The sequence below is a fragment of the Balearica regulorum genome, chromosome 7, assembly GCF_011004875.1.
Source record: "Balearica regulorum gibbericeps isolate bBalReg1 chromosome 7, bBalReg1.pri, whole genome shotgun sequence".
In the NCBI taxonomy this organism is placed as follows: domain Eukaryota; kingdom Metazoa; phylum Chordata; class Aves; order Gruiformes; family Gruidae; genus Balearica; species Balearica regulorum.
Window position 1 is genome coordinate 30,378,479 of NC_046190.1, and position 23,903 is coordinate 30,402,381.

At 42.3% G+C, this 23,903-nt stretch overlaps 2 protein-coding genes and 1 non-coding gene across 4 annotated transcripts in view; 2 read left to right on the forward strand and 1 right to left on the reverse strand.

The window, feature by feature from the left end:
- Window positions 1–1,476, reverse strand: part of PARG (poly(ADP-ribose) glycohydrolase) — a 69,740-nt gene extending 68,264 nt beyond the window's left edge. The window contains exon 1 of one of the 2 annotated variants that reach the window (XM_075758709.1): window positions 1,417–1,476. Coding sequence is in view for 1 of the 2 variants with exons in the window: in XM_075758708.1 (XP_075614823.1) it covers window positions 966–1,137 (172 nt within the window). In the remaining variant the exon portion in view is untranslated. Of the gene's footprint in view, window positions 1–965 lie in introns of both variants that reach the window. The other variant, XM_075758708.1, reaches the window with a different exon arrangement.
- Window positions 1,469–20,009, forward strand: TIMM23B (translocase of inner mitochondrial membrane 23 homolog B). The gene is made up of 7 exons (XM_075758720.1): window positions 1,469–1,639; window positions 2,195–2,253; window positions 5,561–5,654; window positions 5,878–5,962; window positions 8,272–8,330; window positions 10,939–11,049; window positions 19,346–20,009. Exons 1-7 carry the CDS (start codon window positions 1,543–1,545, stop codon window positions 19,459–19,461), a joined length of 621 nt encoding a protein of 206 aa, XP_075614835.1. The 5' UTR covers window positions 1,469–1,542; the 3' UTR covers window positions 19,462–20,009.
- On the forward strand, window positions 7,444–7,646 carry LOC142602672 (small nucleolar RNA SNORA74). Its single transcript, XR_012836436.1, has one exon. It is a non-coding gene; the product is annotated as a small nucleolar RNA SNORA74 (small nucleolar RNA).
- Window positions 20,010–23,903: the final 3,894 nt, after the last annotated feature.

Below are 23,903 nucleotides of genomic sequence, written 5' to 3' on the forward strand. Positions count from 1 at the left end.
CCAAAGACCATAGCAAATGTTTGTTTTTTCCTTCCCCGCACTGCTTTCTATTCCTGAAATGGGTACTTTATTGTGCATTAAAATTCTATTTTAACAGTGTTAGCTTCCTTAAATTATTTCTATTTAGAGTTATGTGGGAGCTTTTTCCACGCAGGTTTGTTACACAGCAGGAGCACCCAACATGACCAGCAGCACCCTAGGCCTGGGGCCACATGCCCACGTGGGTTCCTGCCATCACCCTTAGCTCCCCCTGCCCTGACAGCCCGGCACAGCACCCCGCTGAACATCACTTCTCTTGCAGCAAGTATTTGTCCTCACACGTACCAAGCGCACTACCTTTAGCAGCTTACACCTCACTTGGATAACTGCATTGTCACTGGAAGTTTGTAAAAAAGTGGGCACAAAGCCAGAATTAACCCATCCAGTTACCCAAAGCCGTCTCCAAAGCCAAGCAACCCGCACTGCCACACACCTCTGGGCTCGGGGACATGCTGGCTCCGGGAAACCAAGTTAGAGACGATTCAAGCCCGACATTGCAGGCCAGCTCCGGGGAGGCTACGTGCAGCGGCACAAGCGGCCTGTCGCCATTTAACGCTGCCCTCCCTTCAACGTATCGCGCGAAGAGAAGCACAGCACAGACGCGACGTCCCTCTCAGGTGCTTACTGCAGGTCGGCGGAACCCCCGCCCCGCCGCCTCCTCCCCCCAAGCCCCAGGCGCGGCGGGACGGAATAGGACAGGACGGCGAGGGCCACCGAGCAGCGCTCCGGCCCGGCCTGGGCAAGCACAGCACTGCCTCGGTTTTGCAGGCAGAGCCGTCCCGTCCCCTGACTCCCCGAAACCGCCCAAGCCGCCAAAAGGAGGGAGAGGGGCGAGGGAACCCCCGGCGAACCCCCTTCCGCACCCAGCCCTCGTCTGGCCGCTCCCCCCTGCTCCGGGGGACCGGGCAGCCCCGGCCGGTACAAACCTTTGTTCCCCACGGCGGTGGCGGGGCTGCCGCCGCCGGAGCTGCTGCCCCCGGGCCCCTCCTGGAGGGGACCGAGCGACAGCAGCCACTCTCCCTGGGAGCCGCCGCCGGGGCTGGGGGTGCTCGGCCGGGCTCTCTTCCGAGGGGGGTCCCGCCCGCAGCCCGCACTCATCCTCGGCGGGCCCGCCTCCGCCCGCCTCAGCCGCGCGGGCCCGCCAGCGGCCGCTGGGGCCAGGCGGCGGCCGCCCCCCGGGGACGGCGCGGCGATGCAGCGAAGGCGGCTCTACCCCTCCGCATGCCTCCGGCCCGCGGCGCCGGGCTCGTACCGCCAGCCACCCCCTCGGCAGGAGGCACGGAAAGAGCGGCGAGGCCGAGCCGCGTCCAGCGAGGCGGGCCAGGGGCTGCCGCCGCTCGCACCAAAATGGCTCCCCGCCCGCCTCACCCCTCTCACCATGGCGACCGCGCTCCGCCCCCGCCGGCAGCGGCCGCGCGGGCCGGAAAGCAGCGCGGCGCGCTTTACGGCGGCGCGAGGAGGTCGTTGCTGCGGCGGGCGGCCGGCGCGAGGCCCGGCGGCGCCATGGAGGGCGGCGGCAACTCCAAGGGCACGGGCCTCGGCGGCCTCTTCGGCGCCGGAGGGGCAGGGTACTCCCACGCCGACCTGGCCGGGGTGCCACGTGAGTACCGGCGCGCGGGGCCGACCGGCGCGGCCTGTGGCGGGTTGGGGAGGGAGACAGACAGACAGACAGGCTGGCATCCGCTTCCCGTCAGCGGGGCAGGGCCGCGCTCGGAAATCAACATGGCGCGGCCCCTCAGGGGCCGGACCGCTGCCCGGCCGCGCCTCCAGCGAACCGGGGCTCTGCGGGCCGCCTCGCCCGCATGGAGCCGAGCCACAGCGCTTTCTCCGGCTGCCCCTGCCGGGGGGCTTGGGAGAGGGGAGGGAGACAGCTTCTGCTACAGCTACAGCCAGTCCCTCGGCGGTGGCAGCGTGTTGCGACGGGCACTGGTTACAGAGACGTCGTGCCCATCCCATCCCATCCGTACCGCTGCTTTTCACTCCCTCAAAACAGGGGGCTGTCAGTCGGTGCCATATTTTAGTCAGTTGTGCAACTTAGCGGCAGAATTTTCACTGCTTTCACGCATGAGGTCTGCCTTCTTTTAACCTACTGGACATGGAATTGTAACTAGGGGAATTGGTGTTAAAGTGTGCAAATTTTTTTTTTTCCTTTCAGTAACTGGAATGAGTCCTTTGTCTCCATATCTAAACTTGGACCCCAGGTATCTAGTACAGGTGAGAAGGTGGTTTGGTTTTATTGTGTTGAACTCAATTCCATGTTTGTGCGGTTACATGTGAACACCTTGAAAATCCTGCAGTGGTACTTAAGTCTTGAACTGATGAACAGTTGTAAGAAATGATTTTTCCAGTATTGTTGCTAGTAAAACCTTGCATTGTCATGGTATCTAAGAGAAGAAAACCAGTTTTAATATAGAGGATAAGTAGGACTGTTGTGTCAATATAAGGCTGCCACTATTGCAAAGAGGTTCCCATTCCTACTCTGAGGCACACAGCCCCAACACACTGTTGCACAAGCTCTGGCATTTGTCACACTCTCCACTGAACCCCTTCAGTTATTGAGAGCAGCCAGAAACTCTCCACTCTTTTGATGGATTAGTTTTCTGTACTGTGATGAGTTCTGTCTGTTTACAGAGGTGTTCGACCAAACCCCAGATCTGATACAGGCTTTGTCATCATGTGCTGTCATGACAGCAGCAGCAAATTTCACACCACTTTCCTTAAGGCATTTCCCAGCCGAAGGGAGACCATCATGAAGTAGAGCTTTCTGTTCTGTTCTACAGAATAACATAGCTATTGTACTTACACAGCTTAATATTAGTTAACATAAAATGATGGCCTATAGGCCACCATAAGGAACACAAAATAATTTAAAATCCTATAATGTTTTCCTTTCTCAGCAGTATTAACTGTAGAAGAAAAGGTTGTAAGTTAATCCTATAAGTATGCATATCTTAATTTTATTTAGTTATATATTTATATACATAGCTTATATTGTCTGAGAACATTAAATTCTGCAGAAGTAGCACTGAAGGTCAGCAGTTGTATCTGCTAATCTGTGTGCCTTTTGTTTCATGGTACACTGGGTCACTGCTTCTTTTGTAAATTGAAAGCTCTGAATGCAGTTGTGGGGGCTGTTTTTTATATGTCTCTTTCACTAGAAGCTGTTGTAGTCAAGATTACAACATAACGTTCCCATAATGGTGGAAAACAGGAGATATGGCTTTGTTTGAAGTGGATTCACTAGCATGATTATCTTGCCTGCTGTTGTTGAGTGGTTGAAAAAAATGTTAAGTTTTGTTTAGCCCTCTTCCAAAAATACTCTGAAGTTGGCTTGTTTAGTTAGTACAGTATATCTGTGAACATGTTGGTGTTAAAAATGGTATAACAGGTTTTGGAACAAAATGCATGTATATTAATAGATTATTTTTTTAAAAAAAGGTTGTCTTAAAAGAAAAGAAGGTATTGGCTTTAGCATCATGAGTGACTTGTAACAGTTCTAAAAATACCTATTGACGTCACACTAGAGGCCATGGTTTGTGTTGTAACACTTCACTGATCTTTATGTTTAGCACTAGCGAATACATTGAAATAAAAGGAAATTCCATTTAAATGTGAGAATTTTTTTTTTTACTTGAACAACTCGCCCAGACGAGCTGCGGGGTCTCCATCCTTGGAGATGCACAAACCCCGGGTGTGGCCCTGAGCAGCCAGCACTAACTGACCCTGCTTTGAGCAAGGAGGTTGCACTAAACACTTCGCAGGTCCCTGGCGACCTTAACCATTCTGTGATTCTAAGAATACAAGGGAAAAGATGTAGCTAATATTTTAAAACACAAGAACTTAAATTACTAGCCTTTAAAATTGGTTTGTCTATGAAAGTGTGCGTGCAGGGGTGAGGGTCTGTAGTATTTAAAGACCATCCATTTGCTTTCAGAATGCAGAAAGTCAGCCTTATTAGGAATCTTACATTTTGATCCTGGCCTTCCCATAATAACAAATGCTGCAGTGGTACGGGTGACTTTAAAACCCACTTTCTGTGTTAGTCCATTAAGGAAGGCACAAACCTTCATTATGCAAAATGCATTTTCTGCAATGCTTGTTAACTTCAGCAGGTATCCATTATAAAATAGTGTGCCAGCCCTTGTGACAAACCTAGAGGGTGGGCTTCCTAGGTTGTTGTCTCTATAGAAACATAGAGGTTACATACAGACAGTGATTGCTTCATCCTGACTTTTTGGACAATAGTGAAAACTAAGGAACTGCTAACTAGTGTACGCACTGAATTGCTCCAAATACCTAGTTACAGGGAAGATAGAAACCATATTATAGGTTCAGTATATTGATAAAGTATTAACAATTTTAAAAGCTGTGTATTTTTTCTGTATTGCTATCCACATTTAGTGCCAAGTATGGACTAAGAAAACCCCTTAGAATGCAATTACTTGAGCCTGCGGTTGTTGTGGTCATATATATGAGTTAAATGGGGGGTGAATAGTACTATGGAAAGCACAGAAGCATTAAAAAGAGATCTTACTGCTTTAGCACCTTATCAACACATGTACATCTTGTCAGTGTCTCATATTGAAAAAATGCTTTGGCCTACCTTATTTCTACACATATGCTAGTTATTCTAGCCCATTTCTCTGGCTTTTTAGATCAGTCTGATTTATGAGAACACAAGCCTGTCCTTGTGGGAGAAGGTTCCACAAGTAAAAAACTACCAGCCTCACATGTTTCATGCCTGATCATCACTTGTTTTGAATGTATTCCTTGCTTTTTTTGTGTCTTCATAATAGTTCACTTATTTCAGTGCAAGGAAATATTTCTTTTGGTACAAAGGCCGTCTTTCTTTAGTATCAGAGTAGTGAGAAACCTTAATGCCTTACTGCTTCAGTATAGGTTGCTCAGTGAGGAAACAGTGCTGCATAACCAGACAAGAAGGTTTTTAAAAGACAGTGAGTCTTGTATTGTCTGCTGCAAGATATAATAAATAATTAAGCAAATATTCATTAAAAAAAAGAAACAAACAAACCAGCAATGCAAATTCCTTGGCTGGCTGATGTAATTTATAAAAAATTAGGACAGCTAGGGAAAAAAAAAGCTTGCAGTCAGTTTATCTATTTAAAGTCTTTACATTCTTATTAAAGTACACACTTTAGTGTATTCCATCTCTGTGCTAGTGTACACAAGAGGTTTCCAGAAACACTGGTTGTATGTGTTTTTTATTTAGTTTGTTGTATGGACTAAAGAAAAAAAAAATATGGCCTACATGAGGGGTGGTGAGGCACTGGCACAGGTTGCCCGGAGAAGCTGTGGCTGCCCCCTCCCTGGAAGTGTTCAAGGCCAGGTTGGATGGGGCTTTTGGCAATGTGGTCTAGTGGAGGGTGTCCCTGCCCATGGCAAGGGGATGGAACTGGATGATCTTTGAGGTCCCTTCCAACCCAAACCATTCTTTGATTCTACGCTTTTGGAGCGGGTACCCTTGGAAAATACAACGGTGTTTGTTTTGTTTCCCCCCCAGGATACAGATGAGTTTATCTTGCCCACAGGAGCCAACAAAACTCGAGGCAGATTTGAGCTGGCCTTTTTTACCATTGGAGGATGTTGTATGACAGGTAGGTGGTTGTGTTTTTGTCTATTCCCAGCTGTCCAGGTAACACCTATGTATTACAGTAATTGACAAGATTGTAAATGTCTTGTTCTGCAATCTAGTCATACATAAACAGCTATTTGACTTCAGTCTGTATGCTGAAGTCTATTCTCAGTATTTGTTTCTAGTGTTGTTCTTTTTGTTCCTTTTTCTTCTTAAAAAGTAATAACTGGTGTTCTGCTAACTAGGGGCAGCATTTGGTGCGCTGAATGGTTTGCGACTTGGCTTGAAGGAGACGCAGAATATGGCGTGGTCAAAACCTAGAAATGTACAGTAAGTGTTTAATCTTTAAAAAGTACACCTTGTTGACATAGTTCTTTCTTCCAGCTTGTACAAGGTGAGATGTGAATATACTGCAAAAATAAATGTATTTTTGTGTCTTTAGTGGGGACAAACGAGAGTCAGTTTTTGTCTTCAAGTTATGAAATGGTTTTAGTTATGATGTTCAGTTCAAGCTTTTTGCTTTTCATTTAGTGACAATTGGTATGTCCTCTGACTTACCTTAAATGTTTAAGAATAAATTACTACTTTGGTATTTCCTAGAAATCTACTTCAAAGTCAAAACAGTGGTTTTCTGCATTGAAATATTCCCAGAAGCAGCACAGTTTCCTTTAAGTTATTTTTTGCTGTCACTTACCTGAGAGCGAGTTCTCTCTTCTTTCCCAAACTTTTCAGCACCAGGAAGAGATTAAAATGCAGAAGCTGGGCCTACCTGGATTTGCATTAGGGATGACATTGGTGCATGCTGCTGAGCAACTGTTGCGTGATGGAAGTTGTTCTGGATTACGGTGTCCACGAACACCCGTAGTGTTGCCGTGCTTTCACCTTACCTGACTGAAAGAACGCAGTAAAGATAGGAACACATTTTTCCAGCAGTATGCTTCTCCTAGAATTATTGGTAGTGTAGACATAACCATAAGAAAACTTAAGTGCCTGTGAAGGAGACATGGGAAACTACAAGAGTGGAATAACTGGGGGAAACCATTTTTACCCCCTCAATACTTTGGAAAAAGGGAATTTTAGAGGAGGAATTTAATATTTCCTAGTACAGTTTGTACTGGCTCTGCTCCTTCTTAAATTCCGTTTCTGTATTCTTTATCCCCATCTCTACAGGTAGAACCAAAATATTCCCCACTAATAATTATGACTCTTCTATAATGTTCTAGATGAATAGAATTGCATTCTACGTATTCAGAATGAACAGACAAAAAGAGAGTTTGATGGCCGAGCCCAGCAGGTGGCAGTCAGTGCACATGCTGCTTTTAGTCCTTGTCCTTCCAAGGGAAAAGGCCTCTTGAAGGTCATCACCTTGAAACAGTGTATTAAGTTTCATGTTTTCCTAATCAGATGCAGGGAAGAGACTTACCTAGCTAGATTTCCTTCAAAGTTATCCTTAACGTACACAGATAGTTTTTATGAATTTGAATTTTGCTGTTAATCCCTGACATCAAATATCTTACAGTATGTCATGGTTATTAAAATTATTAATTTTCTCATCAATTCAGAATTTATGTAATGTTCACAAAATGGGGGCGGGCGTTGTAATTAGGGGGGAATTGTCAATACCCTAGCCTCTTGGATTTTTTTCTCTTGTTTCAAAATTAAGTTTTCCATTATTGTTTAGTTCATTACCTAACCATATTCAGTAATGGCCTGTGTCTCCTAATGAAAATTATAAAAAAAGAAAAGTAGTGGAAAATTAAATCAGAAGGAATATGTATGACACTTCCATTGCTTTAAATGATAAACTAAGTTCCAGTGGTAGTCAGCTGTCCAGAGCAGTACCATGCCTGTGATAGTGTTACACTGCTGGGAGATAAAGATCAGTCATTTCTTCTGGCTGCTGTTGTCACTGTTCTGGAGACAGCTGATGCCAAAAAGAAGTGGCATTGTGCTTCCTTGAGAGTGCACTAAAGATTCGCTTTCCCTCTTTAGTGCTAGTCTGGAAGCATACATACAAAAATACTCAGGGTGCTTTACATTGTGTTGGGTGCTAAGTTTGACAAGTGGAAGTGCTGAAGATTGCCTCTTTTCTTCCTGACTTGCTTTGGTTCAGACTTGCTTTTAATACCCACCCCATTTGTTCAGGCATCACCATGCTCCCTGCCACGTGGTCCCTTATTGCTTGCACCTTGTAGAAGAGCACTCTAGCTTTCTTGGAGCTCTTTGATGCAGTTAAGTCAGCATAAGTGTATCAAGTCATTCTCAGTAGCTATGTATAGTTACCACGTAAGGAACATTTATTAACTAGGGTTAGAAAGTCATTTGAAGGGAAGAAATTGGATTCTTGTCAAGGTGCAAGTTTGACTTGAAAAGAGAGAAAGATTTTTTTTTTTTAAGACTTGACAGGACTAAATATTTGCGTTCAGTATTGCCTGCATTACTATTTATAGTTTGCGTGATAGAGGAGATTATGTATTAACAAGCTCTGTAGTTTTTCCTTACTGTTTTATTTTGAGTCATTATTCCAGTTTTATTAATCAAATGTATAGTGTAAACACATTACACCTATTATCATAAACACTGCCTCAATGTAAACACAGAGAGCTAAAGGTTTTAATGCCTTTTTAACTCCTTTATAGAATTCTAAATATGGTGACAAGGCAAGGAGCATTATGGGCTAACACTCTGGGATCTCTGGGTAAGTAAACTCGTTATTTTGTAGGGAAAACAATTTAAACATGTAACTGTTTGATGAGAAAGTGTATTCTCTAAGTTTTCATAATGAAATCCATCAGGGAAAACTGCAGGTTTTTTCTCTTTGGGACATGAGGGTATTTCATTAAACATTGAAGAGGAAATTAAAGGCTAAAAAAGGATCTGAAGCATAAGTAGCCAAAAGCCTGTAATTAAACCCCAGTATTTTTAGTATATTACCAACAAAAACACTAGCTATTGGAATAACAGGAATAACTGAAAATTATGGATAATGCTTGCTTGTTAATAAATTCCAGTCAATTCACAACTTAAGGCAAAAATTATAATTGAAAACTTCTGAAATAACTTTAATAACCTAAGAAGAGACTCAGTGGTCATGTGAGCAACTTCCTGGTCTGTTTCCAGTTAAAGAGTGAACAAAATGTCTGTGGAAGAAATGTGATAGTGACTACAAAGATTTATCCTTTTGTGATGGTAGCTTAGCTAGAAAAATCACATATGATACAAGCCACTTCAAATCTTAATGTTGCTTATTACTAATACAGCTTAGGAAAAAAAGAGAAGAGAGAATGATCAAAAGCCTGATGTCTGAGAAAAACTTCTGTGAACTGAGGTTTGGTGCAGGGAGGGGAGTGGGAAATAAAATCACATCAGTTGCTTCATAAAACCAACTTCAGATGATTTCATAAACGTTAGTGGAATAACTAATGCTCTAGAGAATACAAGCTCTTTGGCTTCTCCCCCCTGCAATCTTAAAAGACCAGAGGGTGCTCAGTTACTTTGAAAGGAGAAATCCAAAACTGGTGAAATTATTTTCAAGTTTAATGATGGAACTTATTGCCCCGCAAAGTGGTAATAGAAGAGAAATTAGCAATATTTAAAACAGAAGTTACATCATGTTATAACTCAGTCTACTTATATTTGAATTTTGAAAAAATGCATCAAAGTGTAGACTAAGTTGCATTTATTACATTTTCTTTCAGCCTTATTTCTAAAGAGTAGATTAGCTTGCCCTTTAACTCAGACATCAGCTTTTGAGGCATAATATAGAGGCCATAGTTAGAGGCGGGATTCTGAACTACAGTGAGAATGGCACTTTTCGTAAGAGATGCTTATTGCCTAGTAGGTTTTATGGCGGGATTTTTTTTCTTGTTGTCTTTTCTTATTTTCTATTCCAAATCTAATCAAAACATGTCTGAAAACTGAGATGCAGGCACACTGCAGTTCAAGGTTCCAGGTTAAGTGACACATTAACAGGTTTTTACAGCTGTGTTTGAAGAAAGATTACTCAAGAAAATGTTTGTGCATTCCAGTAACAAATTGTTATTTTTCTTATAAATTATGGCCTCCCGAGTCACAGAATTAAGCAGAACGTGATATTTTGGTATAGCTCTGCCTTGTCCTAGCTACCAGACAAGTTCCTATCAAGGAGCTGAAGTATTTTGTGAAGTATTTTTGTATCTTACTTCATTTGTGCAGTGTTTCTGTATCTCAAAGATTCCTTTTGTCACTACTGACAATTTTTGTCATTCTGTTCCTGAACAGAGGTAGCAACATCTGTGTTAAACTGTTTTTAAAAAAATGTTGAATTCAGCTTTTCCTTTCCCTCATTGTTAATACTACATGCTACTAAGACAAGGTAAAATACATTGCTTATGCTGAATGGAGAAAGATGCTACTGTTCAAATCATTGACATTAATATGGTTGCTTAATTTACGTGCCTTTTAGCAGCAGGAAAAACTTCAAATTCTTGGAGGACAAGGGATAAATTAAAGTGGCATGGTGCCTTTATCACTTTAAAATGATGACATAGTCTACTCTTCTTTGCAGCATGACATATGATTATATCACGAGGGTGCCTTCTCCCTTCTTCAAAATGCATACATTATATATGTATCCATATATCCATACTAAAAGCCCATGCATTTATCTTTCTAATCCTTCCCAGGACAGTCTCCAAAGTTCTCCCAAAGCGAAAGGCCCTTTAGGGACAAAGTTTTCTTATGCAGTTAAAGGTGAAGCAGCTGCAAATATCAAATCCCAAGCAATCTAATAGTCATTTATAAGAGAAGTGTAGCCCATTGTACTCCAGCCGTTGATGACATGATCTGAATGCTGCACTTAACTCGTACTTCATCTCGGTCACACACGGGCAACAATTTTCTCTGCTACCTAGCAAGTATTGTTGAGTTTAGTTTCATGCCATCCACAGAAGACAATCTAAAACCTGACAGAGTTTAACCCTCAAAACTTTTTTAAACAAATTTGAACTAGCAAAATGGGCTTAAACTTCAGTCAGTGCTTTGTATCACATATTTATCATGTCTTGAGGCAATACTAGATGTCATGAAGAATGCTACTTTATAACCAGACTATAGCTAAAGAAAAATTATCTGTAAAACAGAAATAGGTCTGGAAAAACACAAAGATGGGATTTTACAGAGGATTTCCCCTCCTTTAAAAAAACAGAAAGTCTGTGCTTCAGAACCATAGTCTAAATAGTACACCAAACCTGGCTTCTAAGCCTTGTATCTCAGAGAATGGGAATTTTAACTTGAATTTTTTAATGCGGTCTTTTTTCCCCCCCCAGCTCTACTTTACAGTGCGTTCGGAGTCATCATTGAAAAAACACGAGGTGCAGAAGATGACCTGAACACCATAGCTGCTGGAACCTTGACAGGAATGCTATACAAAAGCACTGGTAGAGTAACAAAGTGTTTCTAGTTTTCCTCCTCTTGTGCTTTATCCTAGTTATTAGGATTCTCATTACTTTTACTAAATACTGTCCTGCTCTGAAAATTGGCGGTGTAAAAATGGTACACTAGGAACTAAAACCTATTAGGGGATACTGAACTAATGCACACATTGTTTTTCACACAGCTAAGACTACTTAAGGAAAACTTGCGCTTAAAAAAAAAAAATCTAGCTGGATTAAATAGAATTCTTTCTAACTTGCATAGGACTAACAATAATCATGAGAGCCAAATTATGTGTGTTATACATATGTACTGAAGAAGCACTCAAACGTTTACTCAGATGTATAGTGAGATTGTATAAAATGCATAGCCAGGTCATTCTTAGCCATGTTTTTCAGGTATAGCAGGAATAAAACCAATAGTTTCTCAAGTCCATGAGCAAATGCAGGCAAATGGGAACTACCTTCTAAAGTGAAAGGGGGCAGTGGAGGGGAGGGATACACAGAACACAGCTTGACTGCATCAAGATGAAACTTATTACAAGTGATTCCTGTGATAGTACCTGCAGCTGCAAAAAAACCTGCACCCAGAGAAACTGATACATTTATAAAGTTATTACTTAGCTGTTTGTGAAACTGTTGTCTTGTGGTAGGACTCTAGTCTTTGCATAGTGGTCAAAACCAACAATGTTATTTGAGAACAGGATGGATTTAAGGTTAGTTTGCTGACGCATACTGAATTGTTTACAGAAGAGAGGGTCTGAGCTTCATCAGCAAAACACCTGTAACACATATATCAAGCTCAACAATTTGGAGGGATCATCTTTTTTAAATGACTACTGGGTACCACAGATTGACATTACCACAGGAAAAAAGCATAAGTTTTAAGTACCTCGATAAAGGTTTGGCTAGATGATTCACCTGTATTTTACTGAGGAGATTATTATAGAATTAACCTATGTACTTTTACATATCTAACTTAGCCGAAGTGTTCCTGAAGGCCAGCTTTATATGTGGGGCAAAACAGTTTGAGACGTGTTATTTTCCTGGTGATCTAGACTAATTGAAACCAAAAATAATTGGCTTGAGCAGCCTTCACAAATACTTGCTTGTGCACTTAACCTTGCAAGAGCACGTAGCTGTCTTGTAATCAGCTACTTATTTGGGATTTCATGAGTGATATGCCACACTACCAACAACAGCTGGATAGGGTAGCAGTACAGAAGTCTAACATTTTCTGTAGGAAGTTATTAAGAAGGATAACTGCCATCTTACACTCTAGCAGAAGCTTTCCCCCTTACCTTTCAGAAGTATAGAGCTGGCATGATGGGCAATTTTTTTTGGCACAGTGCAACCATGGATAACTACTCCAGTCATATGCAGAGTCATCTGACACTACAAACATTTTTCTTACCAGAACACAGTGAGATTTTTGTTTTGTAACATAAGATCTACTGAGCTAATAGTAGCACTGATAAAGGTAAATGTAGTCAATAAGTGTATTCATTACAGTATTGTATTTCAAGTATGTGGCATGCATATGAACTGTAGTGCACAGAAACTCAGAAGAAGTGTTTTTCACTATATGCAGGAAATTTGAGTGGCATGATAGACCTTAAAGTTCAAGGATTAGCTCTGGAAGTTAAAAAGATGATATTCACATCTGTTTGAAGAGTTTAATTCCAATCTTATTTTCCTTTTTTTTCTTTCATGTTTTGTCCCTCTTGCTTCTCCCATGCTTTCTCTCCTGTCATCTTACGCCAGAATGCCCTTCCTTATTCTGTATTGTATATCTTGCTTCTAAGTTATGCCTTTACCCAGCATCAATATACATTTACCTAAAAAACCTTGAGTATTTGAACCATACACAAAAGATAAGTTCACATCTATGACGTATATCAAGATTGTAACCACTTCCTGTGTTACACAGAATGTCACATTGGCATTAAAAAAAGGAAAATTTGAAAGGCAACAGGGACATTTCTATGACAAATCCCCATATTTTAGTGTTGTCTGGAAACTCCCACAAACATGCCATTTCAAATCAAGGCTGTTCTGTAGTCCACAAAGGATGGATACAGACTTGGAGGCAGTGCTGTTCAAACACTCAGACTTCCCACTTCCATCATTCCTGTTTTGTAAAGAGATCAGGAATGTATTTAAGAAGAATCTGTATAAAGTATGGCACATTTTTTATTATGACTTTCTGGTTCATGTTTAAACATTGCACTGATAGAAGAATCACATCAACAACCTGCTGCACTGAAAAATACTCGTGTATGCTACAAAGCCTAGATTGAATTTCTGAAACAAATGTTTAAGCCTTTGCTGTGGGGCGTGAGTGGACAGGGAAAAAAAAAAGATAGTGGGAAGACTTTTTGAAGGCTGAGATTTGTTGCCCCAAACTGGACCCAGTTTTCACAATTTGTCCTTGTAGAGGTGTTAATCATTACCAAAATGCCAGCAAACAAAAAAGGCTTTCCAAAATACCCACGTTCTAAAGCAATTAGATTGTGAGCAGTTTTGTGCAAGGCTACTTAACAGCATTAAAGTGAGGACTGCGGAAGTTCAGCCCTCCTGTGTTCACTGGAAGCGGTGTTAGTCACTGAAAGTTCCCCACTGCAATTGACTAAGGCAGTTAAGTCCCCAAGACTTCTGATGGTCCTCCTTGGCGTGAGTCAGACACTGTTAACTTGCCATTATACACCAAGTGTTAGCTGGAATCCCACCCTACTGTGTGGCTTAGGCTAACTGATGTTGAATTGAGTTTGAAAGTAGAACTGATTTGAGGAGTTCTGAAACAGCACACTAGTTGATCCCTTTGACCAAAGGGATCTCTAGCTTTCACGTTTATTTGAAATGAAATTTAATACCAAGATCACTTACTAGATTTTACCCCAAATATAGCAATATGAGTACAGTATTAACTTGTTACACTAGACTTGCAACTTCTATGGAAGATTCGCTTTGAGCTCGCAACTTAAACTGAATGTTCTGGGTAGAAGTTGAGTGACGGAGAAAACCCTTTCTGTTCCTTTGCCAGTGGCGTATGTAGTAGAAGTGTTGTTGCAGCTTAGTCAATCCTGTTGGAGTTAGGATATCAGACTCCCTTTTAGCAAAAGTCCACAAGGATGGCTTTTCCATTTAATAAGATATTATTGTTCAATTTCAAGCAAAGGCAGAAATTAAGATCTGTTATACCAAGTTTTTTCTGATAAATGCTACAAAGCAGAAATACTAACATATCTTAAAACAAATTATTATTTAGCCCTGTTGCATGCATTTTCAACCTCTTTTCTAGCTCAAACATCTTTGTTTTTTCATAGTTGTATTAGTCTCTGAAAGTAGCAAAAATCAAAGAGATGATTGTCAGCATGCACTGTGTCACTATTTCTCCCTCCCACTAGGAAAATGCACTTGGTTCCAGTCATCATGTCACAAAGGTACTGCTGACTGAGGACCTTACACGCCTCAAGCATGCAGGATTGATCACTTAAGAAAAAGATACTGAGCTAGGTGGGACTTTGGTCTGACCCAGTGTGACAGCCATTAATTTCTCATTGAAATTCCTGTCAGAGACTTCAGTAACCAAAGTTGTTAAATAACCTTTACCTTTTATCTAAAGGTTACGCAGGTTGTAGATGTTCTTTTTCTTAGATAATTTTTTTTTCCACTCTTGAGGTTAAGGAAAACCAGAACGAAAATGAAGTAATGCTTTGAACAAACTAAACTGTTTTATTTACTGTATTTCTGTGCAGTAGGAACCCAATACTAGATAGAGCATCTCATGCCTTTTGCACAATAGATGTTACATAATGTGATATAAAATGGTGTGCATCTGAAAAGAAGGGAATTGCATGCTAGCAAGAGCTGAAGGGAGTAGTTGTCATTTTAAGACCTCAGAACACAACCCTGAAAAGTCAATACATTATGAATTAATTAACAAGGGCTAAATGTTTTATTGCTAGCAGTAAAGTCTGGCCAGAGCTAAAGATCAGTTTTGTGAGATTCAGTTGGGTAGGTGTTCAGGGCAGTTGTGTTAGCTAGCTATTTCTTGAGCTTAATCTGTGTTTTTCTTTGGGCCAGACAGGGGTTTGGGGTTTTTTTTCTTGTTTGTGTTTGGTGGGGAGGGCGAAAGAGGAGCTTTTTGCAGACTACTGCAGGTATGGCTCTGGGAGATCTCTTTTTCCTGCATTATTTGGAGAAAAGCAAGTAAAGGATTTGCTTCTGAACTTTGAAGTTAATTTCTAAAATGCCTGACAGCCCTTAAGAACCTCTGTCAAAACCTGCTTTTAATGTAGTAAGTCTATAGGACTATTAATTAAATGGTGTTTAGTGAAAGGATTTTGTTTCAGGTCTGAAGTAAGGAAGAGATAAGGGCAAAGTACAAGTAGATGCTATGGGTAACAGCTTGTTGAGGCTTTCTTTAGTACTTGAGGGCTAATGTCTAAGAATACACATGGCCACCAAGAGCAGTGCTGGCTTCTGCCCAGCTCTGCTAGGCAGAAACTGTGAACTAACTTCTCAGTGCTGCAGGGATTTGCAGAGTTCTGGCTGCCATGTACAGTAGCTGAAGTAGTCTCCTGTCAGTCAGGTGCTGCTGCTTTCACTCAGTGACAAAACAGGGAATTTTAATAATGTTTGCAAAGTAATTTCAATGATTTTAATATTTCTAAACTTGTAAATTATATTGTAAATTCTTACTGGTTTTCTAATTTAGCCTTCACAACAGATTAACTATAGGAAATTTTCCTTTTTTCAAGCTTTGTTGTTTCTGTATTTTAACCACTGTCTTACCTGCAGCAGTATGAAAGTGGAACATGCTTTTCTGGAATGTATCTTATTTCCAAAAAGAAGTTTCCATTTCCTCAGTACTTCCTGTACCCACAGACTTTGCCTCCACTTACAAGATTTCATAAGATGACCCCCATGGAACAGTAGGAGGAAACTGCTAGAATTTTCTAACATAGGACCACCCACAGTTGTTCAAAAAAATGTCTGCCTGATGGTTCAGAGGGTCTGGTTAGCTACTACTGACGAATTTGGAGCAAAACTGAGGTTGCCTTGTACACTTGAAAAGTCAAGCCCTTTAATTCATTTAAAAATATTTTTGTTCCTGGAAGCTCTAAAGGAAGAAAAACTGTTTGCATTCTGAATATAAGAGAGATTGGAAGACAGAAAACTAATCACAACTTAACTATTACACTTCTTTTGTTTGGCATAAATATGTGGGTCTGGGTTTTCAGTTAAGGTATTTCTAATGCTTGCTGTTGTATGGTTCTTGCTTTAAACATCCCAGGATAGTGGAGTAACACAGTCTGAAAACAGAGACAGTAAGGTCCTAAACAGAAGATTTTGCCCTTGTGGTATGCAATATAGATAATGGGTTTACCTAGTATATGGGTCAAATTCATTGTTAGGAGTGGCTCATGCCATGAAGAAATGCAAAGTAGTGCCATTAGAACACGGTGTGCCATTGCATAGTGTACTCTGAAACCTATTTTAAATGCATAGAAGTGGGACAGTTCTCTATGGCTTTAGCTGTTGCACCCTTTCACCAGAGAACTAAATTCTCAGTTAGACACCATTAGATGTGTCTGTTGGAAACCCATAGCAGTTCTCAACTATTGTGCAAGTTGCCTGATCTCAAAATACCTGCTTTCAGAAGTGTCTGTCAGCTGGAACTTGAAGTTATCTTACTCAGACATGCAAGATTAGAGGCTTACGACTATGTTTCTAGCAGGGGTTGTCAAGGCAGACGCAGTATCAGAGGATTGCAGAGGAGGGGTGGGAACGCGTTCTATCTTGCAGACACAGCTGGGATGGGAGTGGAGAATTTTATTATTTTTAACAAGGTAATCTTCTCAGAGGGCTTAACATTTCTTGCCTAGCAACTGGGCTGCGTTCTACAGTACATTACTGTTTGAAGTCTGCCACAGACCTGGAGGTGTTTACTTAAATACAAATCTAACCAGTTGGGAAATAAAAAACACTTACCCCTTTTTTCTGTAATTACTGCGGATAGTTCAGAAACCAGGTGCAACTGCTACCAAACAAATTACTGGTAAAATTTTGTAGCAGAGGCATAGGGAACCTGGTAGAAAAGCACTGTGTCCAAGTCTGCATGGATGCTACAAAGTGGCTGAGCTATCCAAATTAGATGCCTTTCTTGCACAGTCCTAACTTCATCAAATCTGGAGCCAGGCTTGAGCAGCCTCCAACCTACTTCTCTTCCATAGGAAGAATATGATTTTAAGGGAAAAGAAAAGAAATTGAACCCAGGGAGCTGAGGGAAAAGTCTATGGGAATAGTCATAGCTCTGTACTGCGTTGCGTTCTGTGAGGATGTTCCATGTTTCATACATTTCCCTGTACACCAGAATGGTTAGGAGCCCTCTCTGGGGGTTTCTTCTGTGAGCAATTGTTTCCTAGTACAAATAGCAGAAAAATCAGGATCTAATGTTTTATTCATTTTGTTCCAAAAGTAATGAGGACTTAGTATTTTTACAGACTCAAATACTTGTTTTGCACAGTGTCCTTTAGATTTCACCTGTGGCTTTTTGCCAGAAGCTGCTTGTCCGCGGTTAGTTCTGTGTACCCAGCTGCAATCCCTTCATGTAAAAAGCTTTTTGTGCAACAAATTTAGGATGAATTATCAAAAATAGAAGTCTACATTTGCATTCTTAAATCCTGATTTAGGCACATAGATGCATAAACAGTATGGCTTTCTTTAGAGCTGTTGAGTTCTCAACAGTTAGGGCAGTGAACTCAGGCTTATATCCCCAAAACTTCTCAAATTGTCACAGCTAGTCTGGCAATGAAACTTCTAGAAACTATGGCTAAACATGATCTCTAGTACAAAGTCCAACTTCTGCACCTTCTTGGTTTCATTACGTGCCTGGGCAATGTGAGTAGGTTTAACAATTCCAGTGAAATCCATTTAACCTTGCAGTCTCAATCTATCTGATGCCAACAGCTTCTTGCCCCACTACAAGCCTAAATTCAATTCTGAGAGACAACTTTATGATGCAGAATGGGGAAAAAAAAAATTAAAAAAATCACTGGTTACTGAGATGCCTTTCTTTTCCAGTTTGAGGAACCTGAATTCCACTGTCAGTTTTACCCATAAAGCAGGCAGGTTTTATCTAGCTGTAAGCAGAAACTGGCCTTGTTCTATATACTGTACACATTATCTAACTTGTTTCTGCTGGGATCAATAAACATTGCAGAATCAAACTGAAGTTTTCCTAGTGCTGAGGGTCATACTCTCAGGTGTTCCTGTGCACTTCTAGTGCATTGTGGGAACTTTACCAAAGCACTTTCTGCTACTGAGGAATAGAAACATTCTGCTGTTTAGTAAAATTAACAAAAGTCTCTACTTCTGCCCCTGTACACCACAACCCTCACGTGGGTGGAATGGAGTTGTGATGCCATCTGACTCCTAGCTTCACCCAGGTGCGCTGGCTGCTGGTAGTAGCTAAACTTGCCCTGTATTTTTACTTTCGCACCTTGCAGAAGCTTCAAGTCTTGGGTGAGCAGTAAAAAATAAAAAACCACCAGAATTTTTTTTTAAATTGTCTGTGTGACTCAATTTTTGCCATTGCAAGATGATAATTTTGAAGATTAATGGTAACAATAAAGAAAATTGTTCAATGTATGCCCTAGTAAATTCTTGCCAGTTGATTCCTTTCATCTACTTTTTGGTTTAATTTTTTTTCCAAAAGGCTTTAAAATGCCAAAGACACAAAAGCTGTGCTAAGTTCTGCATGATGGCCCTCATGAACCTCTGGCACCCCAGGTCACGTCCACATCAGCTGCTGTTTTGTTCACTTCCCTCCTGCCCTTTCTGCTTCCCCCAAACCTAGTTACTGTAACTGGTTAACATGATTATTATTTGTCATCTGAAATCCTAAATGGAGGAGTTCTTACAGCAGGAAGAGATCATATCTGTCTGTAAACACCTGTGTTGAGGACAGATAGAATAAAGTAGGACTTGGGAAAAGCCATCTTCGCTTCAAGTGTTCTATAGTGGTTCACTCAGGCAGTAGTGCTAGCGTAGTGTGAGAGGAAGGCATACCAGCAGAATTAGTGTCGGGATCAGAAATGACCTTTCTTGAGCCTGGCAGCAGGTTTGAGAGGAGGGTAGAATTAGCACAGGTACCCTTTCTGGAAAGTTATTCAAAAAAGAAAAACTGAGCTTCATTAAGATGCCTCTGACTTTGAACAGCTTCTTAGAAGTTGCCGTAGCTGAGTATTTCCTCAGGTGCAACTTTAATGGGTTTTAATCTGTTTTTCTTTTTCAGGTGGAATGCGTGGGATAGCACGAGGTGGCATTGCAGGCCTGACGCTTACTGGCCTTTACGCTCTATATAACAACTGGGAGCACATGAAGGGCTCCATAGCCCGGCAGTCCCTCTGAGCAGGGCAGCCAACGCTGGACAGAGGACACGCTTGCATAGTCACCAATCAAATCAGTTGCGAGATCTGTCTGGTGCCCCTTCCTATTTTATTTACGATTAGTGTGAAACCGAAGGAAGCTATGCTGGGAGGAACCTCCTGACGCAATGTAGCTGGACTGGTCCTTTCCTTCCTGCCAGCCGGTTGCTGGAGAGGCAGCAATATTTGTTGGACCTGCAAGTGAGCAGAGTGGCCACCGAGATAGAGTCTCCCTGACACGCTCACCAGCTAGCCCTGGGCCAGAGCTACAAGGCATGCTCCGGTCCTGTAGCTGTGCCTGCTGTGCTACCAGGTTTGTTCGGTTCCATGTACTGCAACAACAGCGCTGTGTAATAAAGTCTGTGTCCATAGAGCTGTTCACTACGGTCTTTCAGCATGCATCACCCAGCCAGCGCCAGCAGGAGCCTGAAGTAGCAACCGGCACAGGGCAAGGCTTGTTATTCCGGCAGTGCAGGGTAAGCTGTAAAAAGGGATGTCATCGTTAATAAAAAGGGTGGTACTTGCACAATACCGTTTCTATGCTTTGCTGTTCCTACTCCTGATGAGACAAAAATGTGCTGCATCCAGTGACCTCTTAGTTTTGTTTTGAAGGACTGATGTGATAAAATCCCAGGGGAGTCAGTGGGTAAGGGGAAGTGAACCAACAGGCTGGTTGTCTCCTGATGTGAGGTGATGGTGAGGCATACCAGGGCTTGACTCTGCTCCTTTATTTGCCCTGATAAATAAGGAACTGATTGCTGTTGCAGAACAGCTGCCAGTGCATTATGAAGACACTTGGGTGCTCCAGGATCCTAGAACTTATTTAGCCAACAGTTAGAAACCAAGCAGTATAAATACTCCTCTCATTACCTATTATAGGATTTTTAATTAGTGACAAGCTTTTTCCCCTCAAGTAATATTTGTAGGTTATTGGCAGAATAAAGAAGTGTGATGAACCTACACCTTCTCCAGTGTTAAACCATGTACCAAGCATTGTCTGCAGATGATAGACAGTAAGTTGTGAATTAGTTCAATAATTGGAGTTATTGTGTAACACTCATTGCTTCAGTTTTTAAATAATTAAACAGGTCTGAGATAGTATGAAGGCAGGGCAGGGGAAAAACAAGAGTTACTGCTCAACAGACAACAATGCAAAACAAGAGTTTACTTTGAGTCTCCCTACTGAAACAGCTCTTGATAACTACATTGCATTGCACAAAACAGAAACACTAAAAGAAGTAGTAGAAGGAAGGTGATAGCTCTTACCTTCCTCTGAGAAGAAACACAGCTTTGCCCAGAAGCCTCTTGAAGAGGTAATGACTCCTGAGACTAGCTTTTTATAGAGCAAGTGCTCATGCTAACAAGCCATCACAGTTGAACTCAATTAGCTGTGCTTGAGTACCAGGTCAAAGTAGATGCTTTATGTAGCACTTAACTAGATGTAGCATAAAGGAAAGAAAACGGGTCTTTCCTCTCCTGCTTTTGTAAATGCTGTTTCTTGTTAAGCCTTATGTTCTGCTGTCTTTTAGTGGGCTGCGTATCCCTGTTGTAGTGTTAGAGCTGGGCCATCTAGCACCTGTTTTTCAAGGGCTGTACTACCAAAGAAGCTGTCCTTTACTCGCCGGCTGTAGAAAGGTGACATAGGCACCAGCTGTGCAGCACTGTCACGTAGGACATCGGGAAACCACATGCACTTTCTTCCTGAGCTTTTTCTCTCCCTGTTGGCATCAATGAGTTTGTCCCCACTCATGTTTCTTGGTGACCATTAACAGGACTTGTACTCCTGTATACTGGACAGTGCTGGATTACGGATTGATAGCTGCTTTGGGGGCTGCCGGTGGGCAAGGGTTGCTTTTTAAGTGTCAGGAACTTATCAATGTATCTTTTAGGTTTTCTAGAAACTTTTTCAGGACTGAAATGTGACGCAGGAGCTCTGCCCCTAATTGAAGTGGGAAAGCTGTGAAGCTTAACAAATGTCTTTCCTCCTTGAGTTGCACTGGAGGTAATGTAGGAACACGGTCTTGTAAGTTCAGTTGCTGCAATCTTAAGGCTAGGCCAACTCTTGAGAGAGCTTAGCATGTTATCTGGTCTGCAATAACCTCACATTTCCTGGAGTTGCTTGTCTCAGGGGTAGAGCTGAGTGCATTTTTCAGAAATAGCTGTGTTTCTAGGGCTATTAAAAGCTTTGGTTCATAACCTGTTTGTATATGGAGTGATCTATAGCTTGAGCTATGGAAATACAACCAGCACAGAGGCAGCAGTGAGGGAGGTGAATTTTAAGTATGGAATACAGGAACATCTTTATCATGTTCTATGTCAAGACTTGCTGTATCACAACTTAATGGCAAACAATCGCTATAAAGTTGCTACTTAAAGATGTGACCAAAAGTATATCCCAGTTCAGTAGGAATAAAAGGAAGTAAAGTCACATTGCAAAGAGGATTTGGCAAGTAAGTTACCGTACTCCCATGCAGTATTACATAAACGTGGGCATGGGAGACCTTGGCCAGTGTGAAGAGCGGTGAGTTACCCTCTTGCAGCGCCAGACATGGCATCTAGTTTTGCTGATAGAGCGGAGACGGCTTTCCACACTGCGGCAGTGAGTGAGGGAGTCTGAGGCAACCTGTGTAAGGAAGGCTTTTTGAATTTTGTAAAGCTGCTTTTGTGTCATCTTTGGAACAGGGAAAGGCAAACCACTTTCACCATTCCCTGTCAGCAAGTGACTTCTTTTACGGTTGAGGGAATTTGTTGAAAAAAAAATCTCTAGTCATGTAGTAGGAATCTCCAGCTTCAGCTATGAAGCAGAGGCTGCTTCTGAAAACAGGAGGGAAACGTATATTAGGGCAAAAAAGTGATCCAGTGTTCATAGCCTGTGTTTCCTCTGACCTAATCTAGGACTGAAAAAGGAGGGGGGAAATCTGTTTTTATGCTTTAACAAAAGGTTACCCCTGTGCTTGATAAATTCTAGATAGGAAATTGGTATGTTTTAAGTGGAGCTTTGTGTACTCTGTGAGTATGGGCCTGTGCTGTTGAATGCCAGGCACCGCAGGGACACCCCAGGGGGTCCTACAGCAGTTTTGGTACTTTCCCAGCAGTTCCCCCCAGATGCTTCTTCCCCGTCAGCCACGCTCTCCCCGTCCTGTGGGTGCTGCTGCCAGACTTGCACTGCAGCACCTTTGGGTCCCAGGAGTCGAACGGCCCAGTGCCACGGGAACCCCGCGAGCAGCCCTGCTCCAGGTAGCAGCTACTCGTAGGGAAGGACGCCTCCCCTGCCACTGTGCCCTCCTGCTCCTGTGTGTAAAAGGCTGCAGTAGCGTCTGTCACCTCACAGCTTTGTAAAGGGTTTCCCCAGGCTCCACGTGTGTTGAACAGAGGAAATAGCGGTTTCATGTCTTGACTCACCTAGTCTGTACTGCAGCCTGCGCTGCCAGCATGAGTGACAGCCTGCCAAGTGCTGCCCTTTCCCCCTCTCTCCTCTGCTGTCTCAAGTCTGGGCTCCCACCTGCAATTAGGCATAAAGCTCCACACTTTCCCCAATACGTGCATTATGTCACCACAAAGCATTTTGGTTATTCTGCACAGAAGCAAGTTAGGAGGATTCATTTGTCACAGAAATTCCACTGAGGGAAAAGCAGGAGGTAACTGCTCCAGCTCCATGGGGAAGGAGAGAAGTACAGTTGAGCATTTCAGAGAGGACCCCATTCCTCAATACAATCTGATACTCTAACTGCTCAAAAAAAGGTTTCCAAATGTTATACAGAGAGGCCCTGAGTAGCATTCTCTGCTCCAGCCATTCTATCTTCCTTGTCTTTGAAAGGAGAAAATACCTGCAGCATTATCCCCTCATCTCTGAAAGCTATACTCAGGATACATGGGCAGGAGTGCTGCAGGTGGCTGCCTATAACAAAGAAGCTCTAGTCCATTTATAAGAGCTGTGTAGGCACAGCCACACATGAAATTCAAAGTTATTGTGGTTGAAAGACTGCCAGGCCCAGCTGCTCACTGTCTCATGAGCATGTTCACTTCATGCTCCACTGCAGCCTAGATTAAGTTACTTCTAGTTTAAAGGAAAGGAAAATCCTCAGAGGAGGAACAAAACATGCAGGGAGGCTGATGTTCAAAAACCAGGAGAGCAGAAGACAGAGAGGAACTAACTTCCACTTGTGCAGCCAGACCAAAGAGGTTCTACAGCCATGGGAGAAGAGGCCTGAAGGCCACTAAGATCTGTAAATCCTCCTTAAGTATTCAAGAGTGATAGGAAACAAACGTCATTTTGTCTAAATCCATATTTCTTAACAGCAGCAGTGGAAAGGCTGGGTGATTTAGACATACCAGCTGATTCTCCAGGGCCTTGTGCTGCAGCACGTACCTGCTGCCAGGGCTCCCTGGCTTTGACAGCGCAGCTGTGCGCAACTGCGGGTAGCG

Excerpts from the sequence above, each read along its gene's own strand:
- TIMM23B (XM_075758720.1), top strand. The coding sequence starts at position 1,543 with ATGGAGGGCGGCGGCAACTCCAAGGGCACGGGCCTCGGCGGCCTCTTC. Across the intron at positions 5,963-8,271 it reads TCAAAACCTAGAAATGTACA|AATTCTAAATATGGTGACAA; the intron begins GTAAGTGTTTAA and ends ACTCCTTTATAG. Across the intron at positions 8,331-10,938 it reads TAACACTCTGGGATCTCTGG|CTCTACTTTACAGTGCGTTC; the intron begins GTAAGTAAACTC and ends TTCCCCCCCCAG.